This window comes from Aspergillus nidulans, chromosome IV, assembly GCF_000011425.1.
Source record: "Aspergillus nidulans FGSC A4 chromosome IV".
Taxonomy (NCBI): domain Eukaryota; kingdom Fungi; phylum Ascomycota; class Eurotiomycetes; order Eurotiales; family Aspergillaceae; genus Aspergillus; species Aspergillus nidulans.
Window position 1 is genome coordinate 944121 of NC_066260.1, and position 23180 is coordinate 967300.

General features: G+C 49.3%; 6 protein-coding genes across 6 annotated transcripts, besides 1 other annotated feature; 2 read left to right on the plus strand and 4 right to left on the minus strand.

Moving 5' to 3' along the window:
- Positions 1 to 23180: part of a sequence feature (contig 1.119 1011..137987(-1)) that runs on past both edges of the window.
- Positions 2060 to 2323, minus strand: ANIA_11544 (uncharacterized protein; the record flags this gene model as incomplete). Its single annotated transcript, XM_050611931.1, has 2 exons — positions 2060 to 2143; positions 2183 to 2323. The coding sequence occupies 2 exons, from the start codon at positions 2321 to 2323 to the stop codon at positions 2060 to 2062; spliced, it is 225 nt and encodes a 74-aa protein (XP_050467900.1).
- Positions 4262 to 6995, minus strand: ANIA_07120 (glycoside hydrolase family 31 protein; the record flags this gene model as incomplete). The annotated part of the gene is made up of 3 exons (XM_659632.1): positions 4262 to 4295; positions 4335 to 4405; positions 5001 to 6995. The coding sequence occupies 3 exons, from the start codon at positions 6993 to 6995 to the stop codon at positions 4262 to 4264; spliced, it is 2100 nt and encodes a 699-aa protein (XP_664724.1).
- Positions 7527 to 9904, plus strand: ANIA_07119 (uncharacterized protein; the record flags this gene model as incomplete). The annotated part of the gene is made up of 6 exons (XM_659631.1): positions 7527 to 8858; positions 8895 to 9142; positions 9201 to 9267; positions 9336 to 9377; positions 9684 to 9778; positions 9829 to 9904. The coding sequence occupies 6 exons, from the start codon at positions 7527 to 7529 to the stop codon at positions 9902 to 9904; spliced, it is 1860 nt and encodes a 619-aa protein (XP_664723.1).
- Positions 12134 to 15210, minus strand: ANIA_07118 (uncharacterized protein; the record flags this gene model as incomplete). Its single annotated transcript, XM_659630.1, has 3 exons — positions 12134 to 13399; positions 13459 to 14552; positions 14595 to 15210. The coding sequence occupies 3 exons, from the start codon at positions 15208 to 15210 to the stop codon at positions 12134 to 12136; spliced, it is 2976 nt and encodes a 991-aa protein (XP_664722.1).
- Positions 15709 to 17268, minus strand: ANIA_07117 (glycoside hydrolase family 39 protein; the record flags this gene model as incomplete). The annotated part of the gene is made up of 3 exons (XM_659629.1): positions 15709 to 15783; positions 15896 to 16592; positions 16664 to 17268. The coding sequence occupies 3 exons, from the start codon at positions 17266 to 17268 to the stop codon at positions 15709 to 15711; spliced, it is 1377 nt and encodes a 458-aa protein (XP_664721.1).
- On the plus strand, positions 19650 to 20132 carry ANIA_07116 (uncharacterized protein; the record flags this gene model as incomplete). The annotated part of the gene is made up of 2 exons (XM_659628.1): positions 19650 to 19815; positions 19924 to 20132. 2 exons carry the CDS (start codon positions 19650 to 19652, stop codon positions 20130 to 20132), a joined length of 375 nt encoding a protein of 124 aa, XP_664720.1.

Genomic DNA, 23180 nt, shown 5'->3' on the forward strand with positions numbered 1-23180 from the left:
TGCATACACATATTGAGTCGCGTAAGTGAAAAGGCACCACCAGAATATGTACAGGAAACAGAAGAAGACGGCCGTTTTTAGGCCTGGTAAAAACCCAGAGGAAAATAGCGGTGGCGAGTGTGCCTATAGACCCGATGAGCATGAGTGTGCGCCGCCCGATTCTGTCGATATAGAACGCCGTTCAGATGTTGCCGAAGCTGCGCGAAAGAATGTCAGCAAACCATTGGTAGGAGCGAGAGCTGAGAAGGAATATGGAAGGCACGAACATAGTAACCGTAGTCTAGCACGCGTTTAGCAAAAGAGTGGAACTTCCTTGTCCCAGCTGAGCATAGATTAAAACGCCGTAGTTCGCCATAACATAGACACCGAGGAACTGGTTGCCAAACATGAGCAGGAACCCTATGAATGCCCTTACGGTTCGGCACCGTGCGAAACAGTTCAAATCGTCGGTTAGGAGGCTAGCATCCAGTTCATACTGCTTTTCAATCATGGAATTCCTCGCACGCGCGGATATGCTGCGCGTTTGGTTTTGTCTTATGTAGATTGCAGACGATCTGAAACACCTCCTCACGGCGGCCTTAGGAAAGGAGCTAACGAGGGGAATAGGGGATAAATTTCTGGCCGAGGAGGAATATCAGGGAAAACCGCATTGGAAAGCCAAGTGGAATCGCCACGCGGACTGCGCGTGTTCATCAGTTCGAATATAGGAACAGGCGTAGCCAAGCCACCCTGCAGAACAGTAACCAAACACGTACGGTATCTTTTTCATTCACAAGCCTTGTCAGGCTATTGGACGTCCTCGAGAAGCTTTCTAATGGCTTACCCCAGTAATGGAAACCATTGCACCTCGCGTCTCCGGGGTAGACACTTCGGCTTGGTACATCAGAACTACATGAATCAATCAGGAGTCCCGTAACCCCAATCTGGAGAGGTCAGGACGCTCACCAACACAGGCAAGAATACCGAATCCCTATAAAAGTCAGCCTGGGCTCAGAAGCTGTAAGAACGCTGGGGCAATGAGAGAACTGCCATTCCTGCAACACCACGCCCAACAATGAATATGGCGAGATTAACAGCCCCAGCACACAGGGCCCCGCCGTTAATGAGGATAAGACAGCTAATAACCATAGTCCACTTCCGACCATACTTCTCGGAGCTTCAGACGTCGGTGGCACAGCCGATAATGGCACCAGCAGAGTTGACCCAGTTCAGTGCGGCGATAATATTTGCTGTGTGTCCATACCCCAGTGTACCTTGCGGGGCGAGATCGAAGTATTTGTAGAAGTTTGACTGACCCACGGTTGAACCAATGATTGAAAGGCCATATGCTGTTGCAATTGTGCCGATGGCGGAAAAGACTACCCCCCAGAGGTTATAAGCATTAACGATTATGCGGCCAAGCATTTTAGAGGTTGAAACTGCAATCTGAGCTGAAATTGGTACGAACGTCCGGAGATTTCTAGGCTGGCCTACGGTGCTACTGGGTCCCAACTCAATACATCCGGTGGAAGTAGACTGGCAACCCCGTTGAGGCGATCCATCCCCATGCGGAGTTACGAGGGCAAAAATCGCACCACATTCCCGCAAGATTACCAATACGCAGCAAGGCCCCATAACCGAAGCAATAAAGTTCGTTTAGGATAGTTCGGGACAAGAGATTGTGTACTCCCTTCACACTGACATGTTTAAGCTGGAGGAATGCTCGTCTCATGGTGCTCTGCCTGGAACCGTATATTCATGAGAAAAGGAGTATGTTTTGGTGGTAATGTTAGATGTAAGTGTTGGGTAAGTAGCAAACCGAGTATAATTGAGAATACAAGAGTAGTTCCCATAGTCTGAGTGGAATTGGCCAAACCCCAATATGTACCGCGAGTAAGTCGGGCTAAACCCTGCGCCCCGCGCCATACGTCTCAGACGACAATTGATTTGTATTAGTATCTATCACCTCAGCAGCGGAGTAACGTGGCGTAGATGTGGCATATACGTATGCACTTCGCTCCTTTAATCACGCATGAAGCAGACCCATAATAGCATGATCCGTCCATTCCCATGTCGACCACTACTTCTCCATGTGGTCCTCATTCTGCAGCGCCAGGTCATCCATGATGGTGAGGACCTCGATATTCCGTGGCGGCACCACACCCTACAGCCGGTCTGTCGTATTGTCCTGCCTAAACCCCACCAGGAATGCCAGAGGGGTCTGGAGCCGTTTGTTCGTGATCATGCCAGAGTCATCTAGGAACAGGGCCTTCATTGAGCCCTGTGTTTGCACGGCAGGGCGAAATTGGTCGTCAATTGCAAGCGCTGGAGGGTAATCGGCCATAATGGTCAAGTCTGTTAGTGTTGCCCGAGCCCTCGTTATCGCGGCAGATATGTGGCCCAGATCGATTATCTGCGTCGTGAGGCATCTCCAACGCGGCTATCGTGGTACAAGGATTGTCTCTTGCAAGGTGCTACCGAGCTGTGACGCACTTTTTGTGTTTCCATGCGCGGTTTCTCTCATTAATTGCGACCATGGGTCTGCACCGACAGGTTTGCTAAGCTCTCAACGGGCTGCTGACTCCCTTCAAATGATTCAGGTACTGAAGTCATTCCTGTGCGGTAGGCGAGGGATCCCAGCGCAGCGAAACTGGGTTCTGGACCTGAAATCGCGCCAGGATGCTTGCGGCCTCCTTAGGGCTGGTTCTCTAATCCACCATTCCTGACATTTAATCCGCCAATTAGTTGAAGGACCAGATACTCGAGTATATGGTAGGTGCGATTGCGTGAATAATGGGTAACTCCAGAGTAGTCCTGTATCAACTGCCCAACAGCAAAAACTCTTTGCGATCTTGCTTAAGCCTAGACTAGGCACCAGTGTACTCATGTTAGTTAGCTATATTAGTTCCTTGGCATTCTTTTCTAAGGCAGTCTTATCTCAGTCTACAACCCTGAATCTAGCCTATGAGACACCATTACACTCCGCCGCAGCATGCTAAGTGTGCACTTCTGTTACTTTGGCCGTTTTGGGATATGAACCCCTGTCAGTTCCCTCTAATTGTCTTCCCGGATTTGCCGGGTCAGGAAGAAATACCAAGGAGAAAGAAAGTCAACAAGCATACTAGGGCCTCTGGATATCAGATCAAGCTTACATGCGATGTGTGGTCAAGATGAGAAGACTAATGCTAAATAATGAGGAGCTTCTCCTCTCATGCGCTGTGCCATGTCAAGCCTCGCCATCACATGGTCAAGCTACAGGCAGCACTATTCACTAATACTAAACCTGCCATTCTATCGAGCAGCGCCCTCTTGCAGACATTAAAGATACCCTCTTGAAGATGGATATGGGCCAGCCGAATTGAAAGGCGAGTCCTGTTAAGGATTTGCCTTGTACCAGTGCATATATGACAACAAGTACAATTCTAACCGGAAGCAAATGCTCGACCTTATTAACACCAATGTCTTACAAGGTCTAGAGGCTGAAGAGCGCATGGAATTGCTCCTATCTCATCAACTATCAATCATAGAAGATCCTACCCAACTTGATAGATCAACATCGCATAAGGTCTGTGAGCACTTCACCCTCTAGACCCAGAACAAACTCTCCCGCGGCCTGAAGGACCCAGAAAACAAACTTAGGCTGTGCATAGCCCTGGAAGTATCAAGTACTACCTAATTAAGGGCTTAATAGGTGCCTACTATAACTTTTGCCTATTTTTGACAAGATCTATCTTGAGAGCTTATATAGAACTCCAAACCAGCCTGTTATCAAGTTCCTCTCAAGAGTCTGGGAAAAGCCAATACCAGAGGATTACTACAACAATGTTTATAGCCTCCGTACTGATCATGGATATGAGGATGGCAGTACAAATCCAGGGGAGGAGGTTAGCGGATATATATAGAAGTATGCAAATATATTGATTGGTTTGATAGGTTTGTGGGGCCGTTCAATTGGATTGACTGTTATAGAAGGCTGCCGTGGTTGGGGGATTATAACTCACTACCCGCATTCCAAGTCATGTTGCCTGGGAGTTGGAGGAAGAAAGGGAATCCAATATTTTCAGGAGCTGGCTGCAATGCCACTTATAGGTCCCCTACTTAGGGTTGTTCTAGGCGCACCCCAGAAACAGAAACAGTATATATTGTACGGTAATTTAAGTACCACTGACTTATATTTTACGTACAAGCATCTAATTTTTACCTAACTATGTCTAATCATCGCCCCAGGCTGGTTCAAAATTCAGTGGGCAGCTCCAGCAGAACCCTATACTCTCTTATTCCCCTACCTTGTATACTCCCTACCAGACTTTTTAGGTCTATTAATAAACAGCCAGCTTATATCATGGTCAACTTACAAGCTCAGCCCATCTGCACCCGGCTTCTTTATTTCCCCCATTTTCACCACAACCGCATCCTTAACCTGGGACTAAAAGATGGCAATACAAGTAGCATCAGCAGCAGAGCTGCCGCGATCGTCAACCCTAGCTTAAGGACCTATGCCGATGGTGGAATTGTTGTCTGCCGCGTAGGTACAGCTATGGTCGAGTAGAGCCAGTTGAAGGTGCATAGCCGGCCGGCAGAGCAAGTGATGTGCCGGAACCGGTAAGTACAATCTCGGCCACGTGGTCGTGGCTGGGGCTGGCCCACGGTAACCGTATCTCACGTTGATGCTGTATGCTGTGCGAAAATCAACGAGCTAAGAGAGACGTGAAGGCGCATAAAGGTCGGCGTCTATGGTTGTCGTTGCTTCTTATTTGAACACGTATGTTTGAAAGAGTTACGAGTTACGTCAGAAATCTTACAGCTGGCTTCCTACCATTAAACTTTATATCTAAAGCGGGTTTGATCTATATCAATACTCAAGGCGCTTTAGAAGAAAAAGCCCTGCGCGTGCGTTGGTGCTCTCTATGTCCGTATTGACTGATTTTCAACTCCGTCAGTTCACATTTCTATGCCCCAAGAGAAAATACATCTCGTTCACGTTTTACCCAGAACCTACAGCGTACGGGGGCTCATTCTACCCGCTCGAACACTGGCATCCAATGCAATGGTGCGCAGATCTCAATCCATTGTCCACCAGGATATGCCTCTTTCACAGCATCGTCGTTCTGGAATGGCACCCACTTTCCGCTCCTCAGTGCAGGCAAGTAGGATTTGAGCTGACGCTGACCATCCTGGAGTACCGGACAGCAAAGATATCTATCACCGTACATGTACTGGGTACCAATCCTCCAGCATTCTGGGTCTTCCGGGAATTCATAAAAAAGCGTACGCATAACAGGAGACCCTTTGAGATGCGCAGACCGCATAAGACCGCGAGTATAATCCCGTAGAGCCTCCCGCAGCAACATATACTTCTTGCAAATCTCATATACCTCGAGCCCGTATGACCAGACTTCATTATCGGCGCCACTAGCACAGGAAGCGCCCCCGGTAGTGCCCTGAACAGGCTGCCTGGGCTCCCGATCTCCATGCAGCCGCATGACTGGGCAGAACGTAGCCCACTGGAACCATCGGACAAAAAGTTCTCTGAACTTGCTATCTGAAGGGTTGCCCCCATGGAAACCTCCAATATCTGTTGTCCACCACGGAATGCCACATAATCCCATGTGGAGGCCTGCAACAAGTTGGTGCTGAAAGCTTTCCCAAGATGAAGCAATATCGCCACTCCACACAAGGGCTCCGTATTTTTGGCTGCCCACCCAAGCGCACCGGACCAGGTTCACGATGTTCTTTTGCCCAGCCTGTTCCATCCCCTCGTAGAATGCCCGTGCATATTCTAGTGGATAGATGTTTCCAATTGCTGTGTTTGGTCCTTGGTAGTATCGATAATTATCAAAGTCATAGGCCTTGTACTCTGGCTCTGCTTCATCAAGCCAGAAGGCACGGACGCCATAATCGTAATAATTTGTTTTGCATTTCTCCCAGACGTATGCTCGCGCACCTGGGTGAGTTGCGTCAAAGTGTATGGTATCTCCTTGAAAGTCCATCGCCGTACGGACTCCTCGATCGGTGCGGATGAGAAACCCTTTCTCCAACATTTTGCGGTAGTTCTCGCTCCGCTTATCCACCGTGGGCCATATACTGACCATTAGCTCAATCCCCATTCCCCTCAGCTCCTTGACCATCGCAGCTGGATTTGGCCAGTAGGTTGGATCGAACCGCCAATCTCCCTGGAGCGGCCAGTGGAAGAAATCGATGACAATCAGGTCAATCGGCAGCTCGCGGCGCTTGTACTCGCGAGCCACCTGAAGCAATTCTTCCTGTGTCTGGTACCGGAGCTTGCATTGCCAAAATCCCAGACCATACTCGGGCATCATGGGCACCTTTCCGACGTTGGCCGCGTACGTCTCAACAATATCGGCAGGGGTATCGCCAACAACGACCCAATAGTCCAGGGTAGTGGTGGACTCAGATTCGAAAGACATGATGTTCCGGCCAAGAAAGCATCTGCCCACTGAGGGATTATTCCAGAGAAGCCCGTAGCCTAGTGATGAAACCAGAAAGGGAATGCTCGCCTGAGAGTTACGATGGGCGAGTTCTAGCTGATGCCCCTTGAGGTCGAGGAAGGGCTGCTGGTACTGTCCCATACCGAACAGCATTTCCTCCGTACTGACGCTCTCGAATCGAGCTGTCAGATGGAAGCTCTCGCTGTTCAGGATGGGTCGAAATTCTCGTGCCTCCACCTCGATGGCACTGCACTTGGGATCCTTCACATCCTTCCGGTTGCGGACATACTCCTGCAATAGAAGCTTTCCTTTGGAGTTCTGTACTTGGATTTTCCCAGTCTCTGAAAGGCTTGCTTGAATCTTGCCATTCTGTATCACGCCCGTCCCGTTGGACTGAACGTTGATGATTGCCGATGTCGAAGGCTGGTTGAGCAACGCCCAATTCTGGTCAGGGATCTGCCGCGAGCGAGTGGAGCGGACTCGAATGGCGTTTGGCCCCCATGGCTCAATCCACAGAGTCTCTGCATCAAAGGTGTAGACCAACTTGTCGTCCAAACCTTGAATCATAGTGTGCGGTGGTGGGATGGTGCTTGAGAAATTAGGGCTGAGTTACGTAGGCTCACGATCTATCCACGCTGGAGGAGATTCGAGAATTCAAGAATCGAATTAGGCATTCCGCGATGCTTAGGCTAATTGGCAAGGTATTACTTTCCCACTCCCTTGTTTATGTATTGGAACGGCAGGAATTTGTTGGAGATACCCCACCGGAGCCACCGGCCCAGCGTTTCCCTAAGAACATTCGGAAGAAATCAGTTCTTAACGGCCGAATCCACCGAGGGAGTCATGCGAAAGCCGCCACCGGATGAAGGCTTGCTAACCTCCCGATGGGTTTCCGGTGGCGTACTGTCACATCACGATCTGCTCAATATCTCCCCGCTTGATGGAATCTGGAGAAGGCTCCAGTACCCCAGATCAGCCCACCATTATCCACGTTGCTGGGTATATACATAAAAGAGTGGATCCTCCACTCATGACAATCAGCCTACGGTGTACCAAATACGGTCAGCCGTCTCAAGTTTTAAGAATCACCTTCACATCATGGTCTCCGAGCATAACGATGGGATTGTTCATCCTACCTCCATAGAGAAGGAGCACGCCCCTCTCGAAGCTCCCTCTAAGGATGACACATCTCTTGCCCGCCTTGCGGCTCAACAAGAACATCATTTGGGCTTCTGGGAGGCGGTGCGGTGCTATCCAAATGCCGTCCTGTGGTCGGTACTCCTCTCGACTTCGATTATTATGGAGGGATATGATATCGTTCTGATCCAGTCCTTCTTCGCCCAACCGTCATTCCGAGAGAAATATGGCCAATACGACGCTGGCACCAGTAGTCATCAGATTACCGCTCCCTGGCAGAATGGGCTCAGCAACGCTGTCAGCGTTGGTACCATTATTGGAGCTTTTGCCAATGGGTATTTTGTCCATAAATTTGGCTACCGTAAAGTCCTCCTGGCGTCTCTTGTCACGATCTGCGGCTTTATCTTGATTTCCTTCTTTTCGCCCAACTTGCCTGTTCTTTTAGTTGGCCAGTTTCTTTGCGGTATACCGTGGGGTGTATTTGCTACTATGGCACCTGCCTATGCCTCAGAGGTCTGCCCCCTTGCGCTCCGAGGTTATCTTACTGTCTATGTCAACCTGTGTTGGGCATTTGGCCAGCTCATCTCTGCGGGCGTGCAATCGGGCTTTTCTGAGAAAACTGGTCAATGGTCCTACCGCATCCCGTTCGCTATACAGTGGGCCTGGCCCTGCCTACTCTTCCCGATCCTCTGGTTTGCCCCCGAGTCGCCTTGGTACTATGTCCGCGTCGGTAACCACGATCTGGCTGAAGCCTCTATTAATCGGCTGGGATCAGCCTCACAAAGGGCGCACAGCAAGGAAACCCTCGCAATGATGATCCATACAGACGAGATTGAGCGATCAATTGATGAAGGAACCTCATATCTCGACTGCTTTCGTGGCGTGGACCTCCGCCGGACCGAGATTGCATGTATGGCATTCGCGGCACAGCCCTTCTGCGGGAGTGCAATGGGCGGAACGCCAACATATTTCTTCGTCCAGGCTGGCCTTCCGGAGTCTATATCCTTTCGCATGTCGGTTGGTGGCTTAGGTATCGCTTCAGTGGGCACGATCTTTGCATGGTTCTTGATGCGCGGGTGTGGACGGCGCACGTTGTATCTATGGGGGCTGGGCTTACTTACGCTGGTTCTCCTCGCTGTTGGCTTTTGCAGTGTTGGGAGCAATTCGAACGCGAGCAATTATGCCCAGGCCGGGCTGATGCTCTGCTGGCTAGGCGTGTATTACTCGACTGTTGGCCCCATATGCTATGCTGTTATTACAGAGGTTTCGTCCACGCGGCTGAGGAACAAGAGTGTATGTATCAGCCGGATTGCATATTATATTGCTCAGATTGTCTGCAACAGTATCAACCCGGAGATGCTTAACCCGACTGCGGGCAACTGGCGTGGCAAAACCGGATTCTTCTGGGGGGGCTGCTCGGCTGTTTTTTTCATATGGACCTTCTTCCGCCTGCCGGAGACCAGAAGGCGCACATTTGAGGAGATCGATCTTCTGTTCGCGAAGAAGGTCGATGCTCGTCGCTTTGCGCAGTATGACGTTGATGCTTATGGTGAAGGCCAGGAGGATATCAGGAAACAGTGTGATTCCTTGACTGGGGAATGAGTTGACAGCTAAATCTGCGGTGGCATCGAGTAGGTATACTGGTAATGAAGGACAGAGATTTCGGCGACATAATCGAATCAGCGTTCCTTTTGATAACTCTGTGTGTCCTCTGTCCTGTTTTCAGGCTTCCCAGAAAGATTTACTGAACATATCTACTCTATTCCACAGTCTCTTCATTTCGTGTATAGCCTTCCGAGTATCGACGATTCCGTAAGTACTGGAGTGGTGCAGTGGCTGCATATCTTCTCATATCTTCTGCTTTTAGTGTACACTTGGTGCAAGGAGTCTTAATATGCTTAGGGAACCAATCGACTTTTCAATGTGTTGCGACTGGCTTTCCCCTAGTAGGCTGCAAAGAGTGCTTCAACTTTCTGAGCTTCTAAGATCTTTTGCTTTGTGCCCCAAGCAATGAGATATTCTTGACGGGGTGAAGATCTGGCAAGCCTTAGCTTCTGTCCGGGGGAATACCATGTGCAGAAATATCCGTTACGACCTGGTGGACTGGCTTTTGTTTAGATGGTTGATCTCACCAAAAGCGTGGCTCGCGACTCTGCCTCAGTGAAGATGACCTACCTGCTCAAGACGCAGCTCCATTCTGCAATGAGAAGACTGTAAGCATTCATCGTCACTTCTTTTCTGCACGCTGACTCTGATGTCGAAGGCGGGTATTTGGTAACGATTCTAGTCAACCTCCCTCAGTAAGAGGTACATTTCTCGGATTTGATCTCAACAAGTGAGATGCATACACTCTAATGGCGACTATGCGGGAATAAAGCGTTCGAGGGAAGAATATTTCCGACTTTTGTTACCTCAGAGCTCTGCCAACCTTGCCTGTCGAGACATTCGTGGTCAGACCTTCGTGGTCAAGCACCTCTACATTGTGCTGCGCGTAAGGGACTATCTTCCTTCGTAACTCTGTTATCGCAAAGAACAATGACCAGCTATCCCGGTCCCAGGAGCAAGCGGTACCGGGAGTAGAGTACCGGAGGGCAGTATGCTCCGACACAAGGCGGGCCCCAAAGGTTTCTCGTTCCGGGAGGCAGTTGCTTGAGTTTCGCTTCCTCATCCTCATCCTAGTTTCCGTGTTGATTAACGCCCATCTTGGCCGACCATCAAGGTAAGGATTATAAAGATGGCTCCTGGTTATTCCAATGAAACCACGCTTGCGACTGTTCTTTTCAGTCCAGCCGAAACTCCATATCGCTCCGCATCATGACTGGCAAAGGTGCATGAAGTTGCGGCCTACTCTATTGCAATTATACGGGATTTGACACTCCATATCAAAAACTCATCGCAGAAGACCTGCCTAGTCTGGAATGCCCTCACTGCCATCATTGTCTTTCTGATCATGGAGAGGTAAATACACCTTCAGCCACTAGTCACCGTGCCGTTCCAGAAAGTGTCCAGGAAACGACGTACCACAAAGAGAGAGGTTAGATCCTGTCTCAATTACTCTATGGCATAGCAAAGGGTATATACTGGCAAACAGGCCCGAGTTTCAATACGTCAGCCGTCGCACGGACACAGCAAGACTACTCGCTGAGCTCGTTGACCGCGAGAATATTGTTCATGTGCGGGGAACTCCAGCAAGCAGCAAAACAATACTCGCCCGCCTCCTGCAGCAGTATTACAAGGACCAGAGAAGGATTGTCTAGTTCGTCAGCTACTGGGAAAAGCTTGAAGATTATACTACTGAAGGCGAGGATAAGACGTGGCAGAAGTTGACTCCGTATATCCGCAGCCTCTTCAACCTTACTAGCAGTGCGCGGAATTTATCTCCAGCACTATCATCATAGTTGACGGAGCCCCAATAACATACTTGGGTACGGAACTCTGGAATACAGTGGTAAATGAAAGGGTCTATGGGAAGGGTAAAGATATCAAGTTCTGTCTTCTGCTCCTACGGCAGCCCGTCAACTAATGCGGACGTGCAAAACGACAAGTTTACTCCAGCCATCTTCAAGCAAAGCCAGCGCGTCACACTTACCCTGCAGTCATCATCACCAATGGAACTATTTTCACCACCATCAATTATGCTTTTTTTCACAGCAGATGAGTTCAAGATGAGTTCAGAGATGCTGTTCAGCAAATTTGCGCAAATACAAAGTTCGAGGCAGGCTTCATGCTGGATAATGATGTCAGAGACTATCTGTTTTCCTTGACAAATGGCCACCCCGGCGGTGTTGAGTCGCTTTTAAACTACTTCTATTATGTCTGTTCCTCTCCCTCTTCAGCTAAAATGCGCCTTTCGATAGGCTTGATCAACTTCGCTATCAGTTAAACAAAACCCTGGAGCGGACTAGATTTGTCAACCCAAACCACCCACACTAAAAGACCCATTAGGGCCATCATTATGGCAAGCATGAGCATAATTATCAATGTCATGCTTGCTAAACAGTGAGTCAAGAGAGATTATTTGTGGGATCAGATATGCCCTCGCAGACTCTAGGTCCCGTTTCCCGTAAGCATGTTGTAATTGAACCTGTCAGCTCGAGATTGGATGAATGCCTCTGCACTTGAAGCGGTAGACCTAGTCAGCCGGCGTGTAGCTGATCGACTCTGTCAAATGAAGCTACAATATAGACCCGGCAAGTGCTTCAACACCTGGCAAAAATCCACTACACTATGGCTAATGTGTTTCTAAGCATCAGGAAAACAGCTTCTGCATTGCATTTGGGGTTCAGGTGAAGGAGCGGATGAAAGTTCAGAGGACAATGAAAACTCTAGGTTCGGCTCCTGGTATCTGATATTCATACGACATATATAAAAGCCCATCTCGGCTGTGCCAGCTGTGCCAGTATGAAGCCGTTGGGTTACCCGTTGTGAGTCGGCGTCTCCGATCAGCAGATTTAACGGAACTGGCAGCTACAATTTTAATTTTGCAGAAGATATCAAATAGCTTGCCTTAATGGGGATATGCAGAGATGTATTCTCTACCATATAATAAGCATAGTTCGTCAAGCTCGTCATCCAGGTAACCTGTCGTTCTTTGAAGTGACCATCGGGAGCTCAATAAAGGTATTTAGGGAATCAATGAAGGACTTTTCCACACCCCAACTAGGGACTGCTCTGTCAGAATCTGATAAGGCGCCGGTTAACAACCGTAGACCCTGCTTGAGGATCCGTCGTGGTGCACTTTGTTCTTGGATATCCCCAACCCGATGCATGCGCGCGGACATGGTGTGCCCAAAGCGAACAAAGTTCTGAACAATCTCATCATCACACGGGCGGTCGAGCTGTATAACCATCACCTCAGCGTCACTATCACTACTCTTGTCATCCAGACCGATCTCCTCAAGACACGGCGCTTCTTGCTGCACGGGATCGCGCGGGCTTAGATGAGTTTCGGAAAGAATCGCCTTTTCGCGGCCTTGGCCTCGCATGGTGTGCATTGCCATACTATATGCCCAAATGACAAGCGTGGCAGTATATACGCTAAATGGTTCCAGAAAGCTATTACTGCTGTATCGTCGAACGTGCCAGAATAGGGCTCCTGCGTGAACAAGGCAGAGTCTCGCCTTATACTGATCGCGGATTGCCCAGCGGAGGGTGTGGTATCGAGCTATCGTGTATGCAGTCGAGCTGGAAGTTTGGGGAGTGTGAGATATCGTTGACTCGCTACCAAGTGTCTCGATGTGCTGTACCGGAGCCAACAGCAGAAGTCGCGCGAGGTGGAGGTGCAGAATCGTCGGATGTTCCCAGCCACCCACACTCGCAGCTATGCTATTTGCGTTCCAATGCAAGATGTCAAGGCAATCGCAAGCGCTGCTTCGCCACCTGGACAGGGAGGAGACAGTTGGCGGCCATGCCTCTTCTATCGGATGCAACGGAGGGCGCGACTGTTTCTGCGCGCTGGGTAACCAAAGGGTTAAGTTGGTTTGGTGCTGCACGGTGGCTTCTTGATTACGACGGCAGATGCCAAAGATGATGATCGTAGTGCTGAAATTTCCCAACTTAGGAGGTAATGTCTTTTCCATATGGAGCAGCTCAAGGGCTTCCAGCAAGGTAACTATCAGTAATGCGATATCAAAGTCAGCCTTCGACAGGTTATAGGTCTGTTCGAAGGGACCAAGTGAATAAAACGAACCTGATTGATGGTCTGCATTGCTGAAACCCTCGGTTAGTGAGGAAACGTCCCAGAGGTCCTCATGACAGGGAAGAGGAGCTTTTGAGTCTCCCAATTGAATCAGCGGAGCGTGGCGAAATTGGTATAGGGCAATACAATCAAGAAACTGCAAACCGTGAGCGAGGCACTAGACGTAACGCGGAGCCGACCTTCAGAGGCACCTACCCAGATCATCCAACTCGTCCTGATAAGCGACTCTGTGTCTACCCAATGTTGAAAGGTATCTTCCTCGGTTCCTTCTCGTAACTGCGATGACCTCCTCTTTATGGATGTGGCCTGTTTCAGAGCGTGGTAGGCTTCGAAAAAGTAAAATCTCCGGCGCAAGGCACGTCGAACGCCGTGTTCCTTTCCACAGTGCAGAAGGGATATAGAATTCAGCAACGCGGCCTGGAGGGTTACGGTGTCCAGAGACCCCTCGTCAGACCCAGCACATGGCTTCCACGTCGGATCACTGCCCGCCAATACAGGATTTTGCAGCCGCATCGATACAAGCTGATCTACCATATCAACAAGAGACTCCCCGAGCTTGTGATGCCTAGCCTCAGTACTATATCGCGACCCAGTTGCGGCCACAGCCAAGAGCAGAATCCAGCATGAGCTCTTGACAAAAATGGACTGACTTTTGCGTAAAAAGGGATAAGATGGATGGAAACCATCGAAGTAGAGATTTACCAGGTCCTGCATCTCACCGAGCTGCGGGATACTGTCCATATCTATCCCAAGCCCGAAGTGATTTGACTCTGCCTCGAGTCTTTCACGACAGGATTGGTAGATCGTTTCGGACACATAGTGCCCCCTTGACCTTATGGAGCTCTCAGAGTCTGGTACCCCTTGCTCGGCCGACGCATTACCGATGCTCCAGCGAGAAGTCATTCTAGCTCTCCAGCTTGATCTCCCCTGAAATGGTGCCCGTCCGGCACTTCCTTCCACGTAGTACACGCCTTCGGAATGTCGCACTGTCGGCGTATCAGTTGTATCAGTGCACGTGGATTGGCCAGCCGTCAATGCTTGTCCGGTTCCCGAGGGCGTCCACAACGGCGTTGAGGGCTGGGTAGCATTGGTATTCCCCTGACCCACGGGGACAGCATTGTTGCGATTTGTCTGAGAAGCGTGCTCACCCAGTCTATCCATACTCTCAACCCGCGCGGTAGTTCCGTCCTTGCCCTTTGGCAGCAGTAAATCCTCGAACTGAGCTTCTGGGAAATGATTACTTTCGGGGGAGAGCCAATTCACAGACGTCAGGCTCCCAATCCAGTGGCCTAAATGGTTCTCTAGCGTATTATTCTCGAATGCTAGCATACCTTCACTAACCAACCCAGGACTCGCACTGGCCAGTGTGCCGGATTGCTGCAACGGCAGCCAATCCTGTGTAATTCCAGCATTCGGGGCCTGACTTTCCGACTCTTCGCCTAACAAGTGTGAAGTTGACGGGAGGCCATCAATTATCGAATTGTTCAGAGTTTGTTGGGACGAATGAAGCTGGAAAGAGCTGACATCGCTGAGATAGAAGCCGCTCTCTGCTGTCTGAGGAAGCGAGCCAGTTTGACCCAACCCGGATTGGCTTTTTCTCTTCCGCGGTACTGGATATTCACACTGAATTTCCTTCACTGAGCAGCGGTCGCAGGGACTTCCTCGGGAGCAGCGGACGCGACTCAACGCGCACTCCTTGCAAGCCCTCGAGCTGCTCCCACCTCGACCTTCTGACGCGTTACGCTTATACCTATGCAACTGACTATGGCGGTGAAGCACGTCCAAGCGGCTGAATGATTTGCCGCATTTCACACAATGGAACGGTTTTTCTGCATTATGGCTGCGGAGGTGACGGCTGAGATGTTCTTGCCGAGTGAATGTTGTTTGGCAGAGATGGCACTGGATCGAACACCCTCCGCGTGATGGTGAGTAGGGGACCGGATCCATCGCAAGAGGATAGTGTCTGTACCGGTTGTCAATATAGTCTGCTCATAAACGCCGGCAATAGTAGGAAACAGTATCAGATGCGGGCGACGTATTAGTGGAGATTCCTGTAGAGGATGAAATGTGGGGTAATGTGGGGATGACCGGGACGGCATGGGCCGCGTCATACAGCATGATTCAGTGCTAGTAAAATTTATTTTTACCCTGAGAATGGGCATAGGGCTGTAGCTCCGTGGCGGCATAGTTCCGGTGGGGTCCGAGATCGGTGTAGCACAAGGGTTTGGGTTAAAACCCCTGGAACAGCAGGGCCAGAAAAGCCCCGAATGGTGGAAAATAACTAATAGCAACACTTTGATGGTTCAGATGATATCACTACATCATTATTGAACTAGGACCTAGTTCTTCATTATAGCCATATAGTGGACGGCTCAATACGCGTCGATAACACTGCCTTCTCCGGCCAGCAGACAGAGAACCCTCCCTGAAATAGTCATCCAACAACTAGCACTTTCCGTGAGGAGAGATCTCAAACGCAAAAGCCGTCGAGTTGGTTGGAGGATCAACGGTAAATGTAAGCTAATATGAAAGGAGTCATCAGCTATGGTTCTGTATTCAACAACCAGGACGCGCACCGCGGCGTACGAGGAGCAATTGAAGTTGCAACATGGTGTCAAGATATCTCACATACCTGTCCATCCTGGACGGGATAATGGGAACAGCCCTGATCCACCGGACCTCCGACATCAGCAAACTGGCCATTCCAGTCGAATCGCAGGATCCGAACGCCGATCTCGCCACGACGGGGAAATCCCAGTTTCGGCAGGCCGCGGACGATGACATCGTATGCGGCCTGGGCAGATCGGGTTCCAGCTAGAATCTTGACTTCGCCACACGATGCAGTTGCAAAGACGTCGAACTGCCTATCCGCCGCTGCCGTCGTCGCCACCCTGTCCCCTGTCATATTCGCGTAGTAGTTGTACAGATGCCATTCGCCGTTGGGTTGATATTCGCCGTCGCTTTCGCTCTTATAGACCAAGTTCGCAAGGTAATCGTGAAGTCCACCGCCAGAACCCCAGTTCGCGCGCAGGCCGCGGACATTGTGTCGTTCAAGCTGAGCGAGGTAGAAGGCCGAATTGGCAGGATTCTGCTCGGTCGTCCATGCGTATTCATTCAGATCGATGGGTTTATCCGGTAGACCGTATAAGTTCAGAAGTGCCTTAAAGTCTGCAACTGATCGGTCTGGCTCGCGCTCCCAGACGCCAATCTGGTGCCACGAGTAGATATCCGGAAGGGTTCGGCTGCCGGCGACAACGCTAGCCCAGCTATTCCAGTATGTGCTGTCGATAGTTGGCGCATGGGCAAAGGAGGGACCGGTGATGACCGTCCTTGGGAAGTATTCCCTTTAGGGGCAGCACATGTGAGAGAAACCCAGATTATTGAAAAGAACAACACATACCTCACGAGCCCGGTGGCGTGCACATAGTAGTCCAAATACTGCTCCCAGGACCGTTTCCAGAAGATTTCCAGCTCCGGCTCATTCCAGATATCGATAATGAGCCCGTCCAGCATATCGTTAGCTTCGATATCCTTTTTGACCTGAGCCAGGAACTTTTGGAACTCCGTATAGTCCCCATTATCACCAGGAACAAGATCATCCGGAGATGAGCCCCCGTCAGCGCCCCAGAGGTCGTGGAGCAAAAGAATAAACTCGCCGTTGTACTTGCGAGTGGAACGGTAGTTGGATAGGGTCGAGTTGAACCGGCCAATATACTCAGCGTAGCCGCCCGATCCCCAACCACCGGCAGCAATTTGCGCTCCACCGGCGCGGCAGGCATTGAACTTGATTCCCGTCAAAAAGTGGTCTGGGATGGAAACCTGCGCTTCGACGCCATTGTCAGGGAATCCGTAGATGAAGTTGGATCCCAGGAACTGGGCCTGGCCGGTTCTGGCTGCGACATCCACAATGGCATTTCCACTTGTATTTTGGGAATTGACTGTCTGCGCACTCGCTGATACATAATCTGCCCCGACGGCAATCAACAAGGAGTGGGTGAACTTCATGGTAGAATGTCTGAAAGAATCAGTCGCAGCTACCGTGCTACTTCTCGCCAGTTGGACTCAGGAAAGACCTACTTTTATAAGGCATAAGGGCTTATTGCTTGTACCTACTTGTCGTTATTTCCATCCCTTGTCCGGAATGTCCCTCCACCGGGGGAAGATCCCTGCGCCTCCGGTGGCGTGGAGTGCTGGCTCTGGGGTATGGGGTACATCTCACCATTGCGAAACTCTAGGCGGGACACAATGTGCGGGGTCAAATACAACAGGTTTGACACCTTTAGGCAAAATACTAGCCTTCAGTAGCCTTCAGAGATGTTCCTCTGGAGTCGTGGAGCTCCGACCAGAGTGGTTCTCTTGATCAGAACCCTAATCTCGGTGAAAGCTGTTCCCCAGATGCCTCTTTCCCCTCCCAGCTGTATTCTTACGCGATTGTAATTGTCCGGTCTATTTATCCTGCAAAATAGTGGAGTTTTCTTTTTCTTAAATCTTCTATTTAACCCTGTTCAGTGCAGAGAGGCTACCTATGGATGATTTAAGATGGGTGGAGAGTGAGTAATCATGGGCAATATATGAAGGGTAAAGGATTGTTGAGTCGGCTGGTACTAATTATGGATCAAGTCTCATAGTCCCAGCTCTCCCTTGCTCAGGCTAATGTACTAAAACTTTCAGACGAACTTCTTGCAGTCACACCAGTCATTTTCTTAGGCAGTTCAAGTTCTCTTCGCTTACAGCATGCTTTACAGTCTTGGGGCAATATCTACCAGAGTAGTGATTGTATTCTCTTCATGTTAGTTAAGGTTCCTTAGGTTGATGGAGGGGCTCGTTGCTGAGATTGGAGAAAAGGAGGGTTTTGAAGAGGGAGATTAGGGACCCGAAAGCAGAGCTGAAGCAGATGGAAGGAAAATTCAGGACTTTTAAAACGGGTAAGAGGAAGATTCTTAGCTTCCGCAGTATTCCTAGAAGCTAGTTTAGGCTCGTAAAGCATTAGAATCCATGGACATGAAGCTAACTACTCCTCTCCCAGGGACAGGTCTTAAAACTCTTACCAATGATCGCCCTGAGCATATACAAGATCTTTCATTAAGTTAGTGGGACTCTGTAACACGCCAGCTATCTTTCCAAGGGGTCTTCATTATTAACGAAACTACCAGTAACCATGCCGTATGTATACTGTTTCTTATGTCTCAACTAACAGTCTCACACAGTCTCCGCGATACTGGTGTTATCTAGCTATACTGACTTCTCCAGTGCCCTCTGTCTCCCTAACAGGCTCACCACCAGTGAAACACCTTGCTGCCCGTTATATCTACCCATAACGAATGCCTGCCGATTTCTCTAATGTAATGACTATCTGAAAATATTTGCATTTGGATTAGTCTGCGCACAGCTGGTGCCAGCGCAGACCGTGTTTCTTGTCAAAGTTCATGCTCTCCTGATTGTACATGGTCACCGGGGAGACTACCTTCTTTGTTCCCTAGATATCAGTAAGAAATAAATATAGAAAAAGAAAAGAAAGTACTATTGGCTTGGATTAACTAAGGTGCTCATGTAAAAGAGAGAATAAAGAGTCTTAATCCACACTGAGGAATATTGGGAAAGTGAACTGCTCCTGCTGCTCTATTGGCTCTGCTAGCCAACTCTGTCATCATTGTTAACTTAGTGGCTACTCAAAAGGTTCGACGTTGCACAGATGTACATTATAATTAACCTTCTGTTGTTGGTGTTGGTTACTTAGCTGTAAGCTGGTTGGAGGCATTTCCTTTGTTGTCTTTGAGAGACCAGCAGCCCCGTGCGGCTTGGCCTAGAGGCTTATCATCCTTTCAATCGGTTGCTTAAGATAACAGCGTGCAGCAGGTGGGGGATATTTCAAGGCGCCAGTTCAGGTCACTCTCAAGGAAATCAGGCTGCCCTGTACTCAGACAGGAGTGCAACCTATCGTTTCCATGGTTAATCATCATTGGCTGCATGCATCCCATCTGCCAGATCAGCTACATTTCACAGCAAAACATGATACTTTACCGGTGTCTTATACCTTGCATAGCCACGACCAGCACAAGCCTGTGAATATGAGCCAGGGCCGTATCAAAAAAGGGGGAATGAATAAGGCCGGGTGCAGAGAAAAGCGGATACGACTGGCAGTAGGTGATTATTGTCTGATATGGAGGTAAGAAATCCGCTAACAGTGACCTGGGATAGTGCTTGAGATGCCGGAAGCGAAAGATTAAATGTAGTGGTGATGTTGGTAATGGCCAGGGTTGTTTCAACTGTCAGGCAGCTGGACATGCACAGTGCCTCTTCATACGGGTAAGATAATCCTTCCAACCCATGGTGGCCACTGCGTGTTTATAATAGGAACTGATGGCTCTGGCTAACATCACGCAAAGATGAACTCGTGCATTCTAGACATGAAGATTCCAGAGTCCAAGGTTACAGTGGTCACCCAGACTTCCTACCAGCAACAAGACTCCACGATCCGACCTCCTACCAACGACGACGGCGGCTCAGTAACACCATACAACACCCCGATACCTTCCGCCTATATATCACCAGGTGTGCCTCGTGTATATATTCCGGATTCGCATAGGCTGGAATGGGATTGGAAGGACCATGGTTCTGTCTTACAAGGGGATAAAGCTCCCACTAAGACGATATTTCCAGCGACCAACGCTGAGTATCCTGAGTCCAGCTCTCACGTGTTTACTCTTCAGGGGCAGCAAGATAATGGGGCCCTTAGTATGGCGCCTGCAGAAAGTTCGCTGTTATCTCCAGAGTATGGCTTAGAACAAACCGTTCCGGACTATACCAACCAAATCTCCCTTTGGGAGAGCGACTACGGAATCATATCTGCAGCAGATAGTCCGGCCTGACTATCAGCCAACATCTTGTTCTTCTGCCTTCGAGGTTGCGACAGGTGTCATCGTGGCAGGGGACAATCTCCTCGGAAATGCGGCAACATATGGATAAATTTGTAGAGCTCGAAGGACATTCACATCTTGAGTTTGGATATTATATTGTGGTGTTAGCAATCTATGAAAGCACTTTTTACTCAGCCGCGTCCGCAGAGTACCGATGTCAACTAGTGAGCGGCAGAGCTCTCCATATTCATTGGGAAACTCTTGTTCCTCGATATCGTGTTGTGAGCTAGTCCATTTATCTTTTCCAGCCCATGTCCCTGAGGGCACGCCATCTAAGCCGGAACTCTGCATCCTGATTCCCTGCCAGCAATGGGATCTCTTCGCTCTCAGACCCAGCAATAATGTATCAGAATCTGTTATGATGCGCAGTGTCTGCTTGCCAGATGGTCTGCATCTCTAACCAGCATGGGGACGATCTTGTTGGCGAAGTCCATTTTTATGGATGTTACTGCATGGCCTCCCGGTCCACAATCTTGACAGGCTGAACACCTATCGCAGACTGTTGCTTGATTTTCGAACGCTTGAGGTTACCATGGCTTCTTTTGCTTTACGTTCAGAAATAATGACCTTTAAAGCTACACAACCGTCACAGAAACCGCCGAGTGAGCATTACTTGGCATCACTGCGTGCTTAGCGAGGCACAATAGATATGCGAACGCCATTTGGTGTTCTCAGAGAACAAGTTCTATGGAGAATCGGGTACACAGGCTGCTTTTACCATCGAGAGATGCAACGCCCGACATCGCCTTCAGAACGGAACTCTCCCACAAGTGGCCCCCCAGACTACTGTCTACGGGAAAGACATATAGTGGCCGATGGCCTAAGACGGAGTGTCTCAATTGAGTAGAGATGATCTAGCTGCTCCTCACAGAGCTGAGCGGACGGGATGTCTGTTCCGTACAACCTATAATCGTATGTGTGTTAATAGAACCAAAGTACGCTGAAGATAACGCGTGGTAGACGTGCTGTAACCGAACAAGCCTTGTGTAGTAGAGAGGCTCAGTAGATATATGTCGCATTAAATTAGGCTATAACTAGAATCATTCAAACTCAGAAACATCTGACAAGCGGGTCGTCTCGGCATGTATGAGATTGACTGCATGGGAACAGCTCAGGAGGAAAATGCGAAACGAGTACCCGTAACCGATGGTGTTTTCTTTCAGTCGCATTCGGACGAGTCAGTATATTTTTCACTATTGAAAGTATACTATCGATTCGCAGTAATACCGTGCCAGTCTCCTAGAGTGCAAAATTGTTGGGCGTGGGTAACCTAACAGATATAGAACCAAGCAGAACAGCAATATGGCAAAGTCTTTGATCAAATACCACCGAGCGCATATATTTCATTATTGCGGACTTTCAACGTACTTTATCTATCACAACAGAGATTCCAGCTCGGTTCGGAGACCTTCGATTGGCAGAGGTCGCGCAGACCTGATTGGTTCAGACGCAGCAACGGCTCTGAGACTTGCAACCCCTACCTAAATTATATGCAGAATGCATACGGCGCATGGGGCCACATGACGAAGTTATGTTTGCTTTTTGGTTTGGTGTTTCGGTCTTATTTCAACGTCGTTTGCGTCTCAGTTTTCGGTTGTGGTCAATGACCTGTTCAAGGTGAGGTATGCTCCAAGCGATACAGACGTGCTTTTGCTAATCGCCGGTCTCAATATCGCCCTCTCATCTGTACGTATATTTCAAATCCTATTCTCGGACGCGTAGTCAGCACGCCTGGCACCGCCAGAGTGGGAAGGGTTAGAGAGATCGAACGATGAGCAATGTGGGCTTACCCCTTTATTTTTGCAACATCAACATTCCGTATGCAGTCCACTGAGGAATGGCACGATACGGCTCATACTGCTGTACCAGCTCTTGTATGCAGTGTCTTGTTGGGTCTCGCGGATTTCCTTTCATCCTAAGATCAGGTTCGTGATGACTCGTTGCAGCAGTGGGCTCCTGAAGGATGTCAAGAGATTAAGCTAACGATCCCATATATTCAATGAGCACAACTTTCTCTGTTGATGCACGAAGTTAACTGTCGATTAGGTGACAGAGTCCTTGAATCATGTATAGGGGGAATTTGTCGGTGTGCGGCTGTGTCACCAGACTTTTCACGTGATATCATTCCAACGTCTTCCTTGGTTGATTCTAGGTTTTCATCAGTTCTCGTCTTTGCTCTTCCAGTGTTAATTCGTGTCCGTTCAACTCTCTGGACTTGCCATTCAGATAAGCTCAATGAAAGTCTATACTGGTCCTAAGCGGGGCCACCGCTTGTGGACCTAGGGCTCAAACCAGGACTAACCGCGGCGCTACTGCTACCGCACGACAATTATGGGCCATATGGACCTCACTAACGGGGCCCATCAAGATGCCCCAGTCTTCTCCACATGGAGTATCTTCTATAGCTTGCAATGGGCTGCAACTGTATTACACTCATTCTATACAGATATCTCCAGAAAGCTCTAGTACGGCCGCTGGAGGTGCGATCGACGAGTGAACTTTCTCCGCTATACTGACTTTTCATCATGATAGGTTACCTTTCCAAGAACTGCAAGAAATATTCATCCGTTTACGGCGGAACGACAAAGACGATGTATAGGATTCGACGAAAGCGAAGACCATGCGGGAACACGACACAGAAAATATTCGATAATCAAAAAAATAAAACGAGCAACCTTACTCCACGACTTCACAAAGCATAACAAACACGAGGGAAAGAATTCTAGCATGCCCACATCTGGATCGTTTTCTTTCTGAAGCCTCCCTGGATTTAGAGATTGAAAGCGTCGGCATAACCTCTCTGGCTTAAGAGCAATTCACTACCCCATGGTTCTCAAGACATATTCAAGCGGTCGAACATGACCCGAACCAGCTTAATGACACCATCGAGTCTCTCATCGTCACTGGCGGTGGGGGCTAAGTCGAGCACAATACGGTGGAACTGGCGTATGCATTTTCTATCGATCGGTCTGAAGGGCTCATCGTCGCCATTGATCACGC